At 43.7% G+C, this 10,007-nt stretch overlaps 1 protein-coding gene across 1 annotated transcript in view; it reads left to right on the top strand.

Moving 5' to 3' along the window:
* The window catches only part of pdzrn4 (PDZ domain containing ring finger 4), a 462,929-nt gene that overhangs the window by 1,933 nt on the left and 450,989 nt on the right, over nucleotides 1-10,007 (top strand). The window contains exon 2 of the mRNA XM_078568472.1: nucleotides 2,854-2,940. Coding sequence (XP_078424598.1) covers nucleotides 2,854-2,940 — 87 coding nt within the window. The remainder of the gene's footprint in view (nucleotides 1-2,853; nucleotides 2,941-10,007) is intronic.

Raw genomic sequence — 10,007 nt, 5'->3', positions numbered from 1 at the left:
TGAGGGTGCGAGGGAATCGGAGGTGGTGAAGGGGAGGGGGAAATTGGATAGGGGGAAGTGGGAATCGGAGGAGAGGAGGGGGAGTTGGAGGGAGAGGGGAAATTGGAGGGAGGGAGTGGGAGGAACAGGGAACATGAGGAAGAGGGGCATGTCGGGGAGAGGGGATCGGGTGGGAGGGAGAGGGGCAGGGGCATTCAGAGAAGGGGGAGGGGGCAGTGGAAGGGAGAGTGAGGGGGAGTGGAAGGTAGAGGGGCTGAGAGGGATTGGGAGGGGAGTGGAAGGGAGAGGGGTTGGGTGAGAGAAGGGGAGGTGGGTGGGAGGGTGCGGGGAGTGTCGGGAGCCAGAGGGAGGGGGAGTGAGTGGGAAGTTGGAGTGGAAGGCTGTGGGAGGGATGGGAGGGGGGATTGGGAGGGAGAGTGTGGAGTTGAACTATCTCTTTATTTTTGCATGTTAATTTCACTGCTGCTTCTCTAGTTATCATTTGCAGTCGATAACCTGGTTCAGTCACGGATGTGCTGTTTCAAGCAGGAGTTATCAGATGCCAGTGAAAATGCAGTGAACGCTAGTATGAATGCGAATACAATGGGAAAAAAAATGATAGGAATGAATTAATTGCTGGAATTCCAATGAGCATGAAGGAGGGAGAGGGAGATTATACACGTCTGGGATTTGTTTTTAAAACTGAAGCAGCTTTAGGATTTTCATATTCGTTTTTTATTCTTCTGTTGACACTAGAATGGAAGGAAAAGCTTATTTAATGTGGACTTTAGTTCACACAATTACTTGCTTTGGTTCAAAATGGAAACAAAAGCAATGCTGGGGGCCCATTCAAAAACACTAATTGCAGTTTAAAAAAAAAGTTGATTAACCTTGTAAGCGTCAAAAACATCTGTCTCCAATTTTGTGCTTAACTTTTGTACTAATTCAAAGACATAAAGTTGATTGGAGCACACTGAGAGAATTTTTTAAAAAAGTACAAAGCCAAATTGGTTGACGTGTTCAAGATATCGTGTAATCCAATCACTCGATCTTTGAAATTCCTCTTCACTCAGGCAGGGCTGCTCTGCAATGTGTGAGGGAAATGGGTGTCCTCGTGTTTAACTCGAACTCTAAATGCAGCTGCTCGCAGGAACCCTGCAGTGATTTAAGATTTGGAATCGGGGATTACAAGGTGACCCCTTCAACAATCTATTGTGTTGTTGCCAAACCTTTCATTTACTGCTGTGAGTTCTGCCCTGGGATGGCGTTTGCAGTGTTTGAATTATTGTTTGTTTGAGCTGAGTGTGTAATTGTGTATTTTATAAAACTACAAATTTGGTTGGGATGTTTTCAGACCAGGTAAGGATGGCAGATTTCATTCCCTGAAGGACATCAGTGAGCCCAGACAGGTTTTTACAGTGATCTGTGATAGTTTTATGGTATAACAGTACTATTACTGAGACTAGCTTTATATCCCAGCTTTCACAGGATCACCGAATCTTAACGGCACAGAAGGAGGCCATTCGGCCCATCACGTCTGCACCGGCTCTCCAAATGAGCATTATGACCTAGTGCCGTTGCTTTGCCTTTTCCCCCTACCCTTGCACGTTGTTTCTATTAAAATAATCATCTAATGTCCTCTTGAATGCCTCGATTGAACCTGCCTCCACCACATTTCCAGGCAGTGCATTCCAGACCCGAACCACTCGTTGTGTGAAAAAGTTCCTTCCTCACGTCACACTTGCTCCTTTTGCAAATCACTTTAGAAGTGATTTGTTATTGAATTTATTCATTTATTTTACATTCCACCAACTGCTGTGATGGAATTTGAGCCCATTTGCCCAGAGTATTCGCCTGGGCCTCTGGATTATTAGTTAATTACCATTATTCCACCATCTCCTCCTGGAGATCAGGAACTCACTTCCCCAAAGGCTGTGGATGCTGGGTCTGGCTTCAGTGATGTGATTCGAAGTCTTCCAGTTTTGCCTGAACTGAGGTTAAACTGATGATCTTGTGTCCAGCATGCTGTAGACTTGAGACAGAAGTGAATGAAAACTTTTGGGAAGCCAAAATTACACTGAGCTCAGATCGTGTTTGAGTTCAGTATCCAAGTGCAAACAATAGTAATCTGTACTGATCTTCATAGCTTGTTATCAAAATGGTTGCAATAATTATTTTAAGTTTAACTGCTGTTGTTGGGCATAGGTGCAAAGTGATAAATGACAAGTTTGGAATGTTGTGAAAGTTTTCAGTACACAAAGAAAGGAAAGACTTGCATTTATATAGTGACTTTCGTGACCTCAGGATATTGCTAAGCACTTTACAGCCAATGAAGCAGTTTTGTTGTAATTTGGGAAACTCAGCAGCCAATCCCCGCATAGCAAGGTAATTAAATAAATTACTGGATCATCTGTTTCAGTGATGCTGGGTATAGACTAGCCCACCGGTAAACTTCCCTACGCTTCAAAATAGTGTCATAGGATCCTTTATTCCACCTGACAGAGTAACCGTGCTGTTGGTTTAACACCTTATCCAAAAGACAGCACTTCTGGTAGTGCAGCACTCTTTCAGTATTGATCTGCAGTGTCAGCTTGGATTTTGTGTTCAAATCTCTGGGGTGGGACTTGAACCTATAAACTTGCTGACTTGGAGGTGACAGTGCTACCACTGATCTTTTGTGTAGGGTAATGAGGGCAAAACTTTTTAGTCATTCCACAGGCATCTGTGCAGGGATGAGTCAGACAGACAGACCGATTGGGCCCCTTAACTGCACTTTGCACTGTTATTATTATGCTTTAATGTAGTTTAGATATGTACAGCTTCAGTGTCTTTAGGAACGTTCAAATTTCCTCACTTTTTTTTCCCTTTTAATAGGGCGGAGAAACAAAACCGCTAACCATAGTTTTACATCGAGAAAATGACACGCTTGGATTTAACATTATTGGCGGAAGACCCAGTTCAGTAAGTTTTAGAGAGCTTTCAATATTTTGTGTTTATAGCTTTGGTCTGCTTGATACGCAAGTTGTTATTTCTGTATAATGTGAAGATCTCTGAGACTGTCTGGCAGCATGTACTGTTCAGATGAATCACATATAATGTCCCAGATATTTGCAAGAATGTTGCACAAAAATGTATTCCAGATGACCTAACCAATCCTTTAGCAGTTTGATATGCCCGGAGTCTTAAATTTTAAATGCCTAATGACGTGTCTAAAATTTATTCTGTTCCCAATATTTACACTGGTCTACCTCCTGGCTATATCTAGCAAATTAGGTAGAATATACAGCACAGACATTTCTTTCTCAAAAATATGCTTTATTCATGAAATTCGTAGAAGTACATTACATGACTGTTCAAATTACATAAAGAGCAAAAATAATCAGTTTTTTCCAATACTATATGTTCTTCACTACATTTACAATTACAGTCAATTTTTAAAGTGTTCATTACATATCAAATATACTATATAGTGATAGAGCTTTGAAAAATTACATTCCACAGCATTTCAATTTGGACGTTACCGGAAGTGCAATCCATTTTAAGTTCTTTCATACCGCATGTGGCATTCTGAGCTGCCTCAATGCAATGCATGTGATACGTACGATGTGCATTCCAAGACAAAGATATTGCCCAAGAGTTTCCAGCCACTCGGTGTGCTATGGCAGGTGGACCTTAGACAGTGACCTTTCCTCATTATGCCTTTGTGGCAGCTGTCCCAAGCTTTAACGCATTCCCTCAGCACGTAGTCCTGGACCTTGGAATGTGACAGTCTGCAATACTAGGTTGTGTACAACTCTTTGCCTGCAGCAAGTTTCAGACAGACCAAAGTGTGTCTTTCACTGAGTTGATGGTCATCCAGCAGCAGCTGATGTTTATCTCGGTGTTCGCCCCTGAGATCAGCCCATGGAGCAGAGTATGGAGCTGCCCGGGATGAACTGTGACAAAAATTACTGCATCTCTTTCCAGACCTTCTTTGGAAAGATACATTCCACAAGGAGGTGGACGACAGTCCCTTCACCACCACAGTCTCAAGCGCAGCGTGCAGGGTGGCTGAGACGCTGCATATTTTTACAGTTCAAATTTTGAATGGCACATTTTCCAGCAAGTACATCAGTGATTTAGCCATGGTTTGGTGGCTGAGACTCTGGATCTGACAGGGAGGGCCTTTCTCACTACGAGCTGAGCTACGTCTTGATGCTTGTTTGAAAGTTCTGGCAATGAGGCATTCTGCCAAATGCCTTTGACAGTCTGCTCAGGGAACCATCTGACAGGATCCACCCTCTCCTTTTCTCTGCAGGGTTTTGAGGAGGTTATGTGTGAACCACAGTCTGATGGACTTGTGGTCAAAGGTGATGAAGAGCAGTGGGAAACCAGGGGATTGGGAAGCCTACAAAGACCAACAGAGGACAACTAAAAAAGAAATAAGGAGGGAGAAGATTAAATATGAGGGTAAACTAGCCAGTAATATAAAAAAAGATTGCAAGAGTTTTTTTAGATATATAAAGGGTAAAAGAGAGGCAAAAGTGGACATTGGGCCGCTGGAAAATGACGCTGGAGAAGTAGTAGTGGGGAACAAAGAAATGGCGGAGGAACTGAATAGGTACTTTGCGTCAGTCTTCACAGTGGAAGACACGAGTGACATCCCTAAAGTTCAAGAGAGTCGGGGGGCAGAGGTGAGTATGGTGTCCATTACCAAGGAGAAGGTGCTAGGAAAACTGAAAGGTCTGAAGGTGGATAAATCACCTGGACCAGATGGATTACACCCCAGAGTTCTGAAGGAGATGGCTGAAGAGATATTGGAGATGTTAGTGGTGATCTTTCAGGAATCACTGGAGTCAGGGAGGGTCCCAGAGGACTGGAAAATCGCTAATGTAACCCCCCGTTTAAGAAGGGAGTGAGGCAAAAGACGGGAAATTACAGGCCGATTAGCTTGACCTCAGTCGCTGGTAAGATTTTAGAGTCCATTATTAAGGATGAGATTTCAAAATACTTGGAAGTGCATAGTAAAATCGGGCAAAGTCAGCATGGTTTCATCAAGGGGAGGTCTTGCCTGACAAATCTGTTAGAATTCTTTGAGGAGGTAACGAGTAGGTTAGACAAAGGAGAGCCAATGGTTGTTATCTACTTGGACTTCCAGAAGGCCTTTGACAAGGTGCCGCACAGGAGGCTGCTCAGTAAGATAAGAGCCCATGGTGTTAGAGGCAAGGTACTAGCATGGATAGAAGATTGGCTGTCTGGCAGGAGGCAGAGAGTGGGGATAAGGGGGTCCTTCTCAGGATGGCGACCGGTGACTAGTGGAGTTCCGCAAGGGTCAGTGTTGGGACCACAACTTTTCACTTTATACATTAATGATCTAGATGAAGGAACTGAGGGCATCCTGGCTAAGTGTGCAGATGATACAAAGATAGGTGGAGGGACAGGTAGTATTGAGGAGGCAGGGAGGCTGCAGAAGGATTTAGACAGGTTAGGAGAATGGGTAAAGAAGTGGCAGATGGAATACAACATGGGTAAGTATGAGGTTTGCTAGGAAGAATAGAGGCATGGACTATTTTCTAAATGGGGAGAGAATTCAGAAATCTGGAGTGCAAAGGGACTTGGGAGTCCTAGTCCAGGATTCTCTTAAGGTTAACTTGCAGGTTGAGTCAGTAGTTAGGAAGGCAAATGCAATGTTGGCATTTATTTCGAGAGGACTAGAATATAAAAGCAGGGATGTGCTGCTGAGGCTTTATAAGGCTCTGATCAGACCACATTTAGAATATTGTGAGCAATTTTGGGCCCCGTATCTCAGGAAGGATGTGCTGGCCCTGGAGAGGATCCAGAGGAGGTTCATGAGAATGATCCCAGGAATGAAAGGCTTAACATATGAGGAACGTTTGAGGACTCTGGGTCTATACTCGATGGAGTTTAGAAGGATGAGGGAGGAATCTGATTGAAACTTACAGAATACTGAAAGGCCTGGATAGAGTGGACGTGGGGAAGATGTTTCCATTAGTAGGAGAAACTAGGACCCGAGGGCACAGCCTCAGAGTTAAGGGAAGACCTTTTAGAACAGAGATGAGGAGAAATTTCTTTAGCCAGAGAGTGGTGAATCTATGGAATTCATTGCCACAGAAGGCTGTGGAGGCCAGGTCATTGAGTGTATTTAAGACCAAGATAGGTAGGTTCTTGATTGGTAAGGGAATCAAAGGTTATGGGGAGAACGCGGGAGAATGGGGTTGAGAAACTTATCAGCCATGATTGAATGGCGGAGCAGACTCGATGTGCCGATTGGCCTAATTTCTGCTCCTATGTCTTATGTCAAGCTTATGTCTTATGTATGGCATGGTCCAGCAGGCTGGAGCATTCCGCAGCAACATGGCCAGACCCATCCTTCGCAATGCCACAAAAATTGGCCACTTGGTCAACTGGCTATGCTGGCGGTGATGTTCCACACAAACCACCTCTCACCTCACTTCATTTAACCCTATCAACATTGTCAGCTCTCTCCTTCATGTACTGATCTAGCTGGATTGGGAGAGTATTAGAATTCAGCAAAAAATTCACCAAGAAGTTGATAAAGAGAGTATTAAAATAAACTAGCAAGAGATGTAAAACCTTCCGTAATTATGTAAAAAGAAAGAGATTAGTAAAAGTAAATGTGGGTCTATCAGAAGTAGAGACAGAAGAAAATATAGTAGGGAATAAAGAAATGATAGTGATATTAAATAAGCTCTTTGTATCTGACTTTGTGGTAGAAAACACAGATGATACTCTGAAAACAGTGGGAAACCAAGGGTCTGGCGAGAATGAGGAACATAAAGAAATAGTATTGGGGAAATTAATGAGACTCAAGGCTGACGAATCCACTGGAGTTTAAAAGAGATTGCAACAGAGAGTGAATGCTTTGGTTCTGATCTTCCAGAATTCCCTAGATTATAGAACAGTTCCAATGAATTGGAGGGTGACAATCATAATCCTATCATTCAAGAAAAAAGGGAGAAAGAAAACGTGGAACTATAAGTCTGTCAATCTGACATCAGTAGTAGGGCAAGTGCTAGATTCCATCATTAGGGCTGTGGAAATTGGGCACTTAGACAATCGGAAAATGGTTGGGCAGAGTTATGGAAGTGAAATTGTATATGACAAATCTGTCTAGAGTTTTTGAGTTTGTATCCAGCAGGGTAAATAAGGGGTAGAAAGTTGATGTAGTGTGTATTTGGATTTTCAAAAAGCATTCGATAAGGTGTTACACAAGAGGTTATTATTAGGCTCAGGGATTGGAGGTGATATACTAGCATGGATTGAGGATTGGTTAATGGACAGAAACCAGAGAGTAGGAATAAACAGGTCATTTTTGAGTTTCAGGCTGCAACTCGTGGGGTACTGCAAGAAACTGAACTTGGATCTCCGCCTTTTACAATCTAGTCACTGACTTGGATAAAGGGAATTGTGTATAATGTATCCAAGTTTGCTGATGATATAAAATTGGGTGGGAAATGAGGTGAATGCATTGAAGCTGCAAAACGATATATGCAGGTTGAGTGAGCGGGCAAGAACATGGCAGACAAATTATGATCTTGGAGTAGTGGAGTTATCCACTTTGGGGAAAAAAGGAAACCCAATCTTTTTTTAAATTGCAAGAGACTGGGAAATGTTGGTATCCAGGGGAACTTGGGTGCCCTTGGATACAAATGGCAGCCTTTACTATGAAGGGATTGGAGTATAAGAATAAAGCAGGCTTATTGCAGTTTTTGGGAGGGAAATCTGCCATCCTTACATGGTCCGGCCTACAGGTGACTTCAGACCCACATCAATGTGGTTGACTCTTAACTGCCCTCTGAAATGGCCTAGCAAACCACTCAATTGTATCAAACCACTACAAAGTCTACTAAAAGGAATGAAACTGGACGGATTACCCGGCATCGATCTACACACTGGAAATGACAACAGCACACCCAGGCCTTTTGACTCTGCAAAGTCCTCCTTACTAACATCTGGGGGCTAGTGCCAAAATTGGGAGCGCTGTCTCACAGACTAGTCAACCAACAGCCTGACACAGTCATACTCATCGAATCATACCTTACAGACAGACAATATCCCAAACACCACCATCACCATCCCTGGGTATGTCCTGTCCCACTGGCAGGACAGACCCAGCAGAGGTGGCAGCACAGTGGTATACAGTCGGGAGGGAGTTGCCCTGGGAGTTCCCAACATCAACTGGCATCAGGTCAAACATGAAGGAAACCTCCTGCTGATTACTGCCTACAGCTGCCTCAGTATCTGGGGAGTTACAAATGGTGCTGAACATTGTGCAATCATCAGCAAACATCCCCACTTCTGACCTTATGATGGAAGGAAGGTCATTGATGAAGCAGCTGAAGCATACAAAATATTCCCATATTATACTCTGATGTTATTGAAAAGAAAATAAAGAATGAATGTAGAAAGGCTAAAGCAAAATGGTACAATGAGATGTGTGATGAAGTACTGGAGCTGGAAAGAATTCACAAAATCAGAGTTATGCACCAGAAGGTCAAATCTTTGACAGATAGAAAGAAAGGGTTAATAACAGATAGTGGGTACATAAAAGACAAAGCTGGTAAATGATGTTTGAAAGGGATGCAGCGGCAAAAAGATGAACAGAATATATGAGTGAATTTTACGATGAACCAAATCTAGAGAGTCCTCAAGTTATAGAGGTGAACGATGGGAGATAAAGAATGCTCTGAAATCGATGAGTACAGGAAAAGCTCCAGGCATAGATGAAGTAACAACAGAACATCTAAAAGCCCTTGGAGAAACAGGATTAGAATTAATAATGGAAATTTGTGATCAAATATAATTTTATTTTATTCTTTCACAGGATGTGGGTGGCGCTGACTAGGCCAGTATTGCCCATCCCTAATTACCCTTGAGAAGGTGGTGGTGAGCTGCCTTCTTGAACTGCAACAGTTCATGTGGTGTAGGTACACCCACCGTGCTGTTACGAAGGAAGTTCCAGGCTTTTGACCCAGTGACAGTGAAGGAACAGTGATCTAGTTCCAAGTCAGGTTGCTGTGTGACTTGGAGCGGAACCTGTAGGCAGTGGTGTTCCCATGCATCTGCTGCTCTTGTCCTTCTAGATGATAGACATCATGGGTTTGGAAGGTGCAGCTGAAGAAGCCTTGGTGAGTAAGTGAGTACATCTTGTAGATGGTACACACTGCAGCCAGTGTGCGTCGGTGGTGGAGGGAGTGAATGTTGAAGGTAGTGGAGGGGTACCAGTCAAGTGGGCTGCTTTGTCCTGGATGATGTCAAGCTTCTTCAGTGCTGTTGGAGCTGCATTCATCCAGGTAAGTGGAGAGTATTCCATCACACTCCTGACCTGTGCCTTGTAGATGGTGGACAGGCTTTGGGGGGTCAAGGTGGTGAGTTAATCTCTGCAGAATTCCCAGCCTTTGACCTCTTGTTACCACAGTATTTATGTGGCTGGTCAGGTTCAGTTTCTAGTCAATGGTAACTCCCAGGATGTTGATAGTGGGGGATTCAGCGATGGTAATGCCATTGAATGGCATGGGGAGATAGTTAGATTTTCTCTAGTTGGAGATGGTCATTGTCTGGCACTTGTGTGACGTAAATGTTACTTGCCACTTATCAGCCCAAGCCTGGATATTGTCCAGGTCTTGCTGCATTTGACTGCTTCAGTATCTGAGGAGTCACGAATGGTGGTGAACATTGTGCAATCATCAGCGAACATCCCCACTTCTGACCTTCTGATGGAAGGAAGGTCATTGATGAAGCAACTGAAGATGGTTGAGCCTAGGACACTACCCTGAGGAACTCCTGCACTAATGTCCTGGAACTGAGATGATTGACTTCCAACAACCACAACCATCTTTCTTTGTGCTAGGTATGACTCCAACCAGGGGAGAGTTTTCCCCTTGATTCCCATTGACTCCAGTTTTGCTAGGGCTCCTTGATGCCACACTCTGTCAAATGCTGCCTTGATGTCAAGGGCAGTCACTCTCACCTCAGCCCTTGAAAACACTTCTTTTGTCCATGTTTGG

Source organism: Cetorhinus maximus, chromosome 22 (assembly GCF_964194155.1).
Source record: "Cetorhinus maximus chromosome 22, sCetMax3.hap1.1, whole genome shotgun sequence".
Taxonomy (NCBI): domain Eukaryota; kingdom Metazoa; phylum Chordata; class Chondrichthyes; order Lamniformes; family Cetorhinidae; genus Cetorhinus; species Cetorhinus maximus.
The sequence above is the reverse complement of the archived record's forward strand: the minus strand, read 5'-3'. Positions and strand labels throughout refer to the sequence as shown.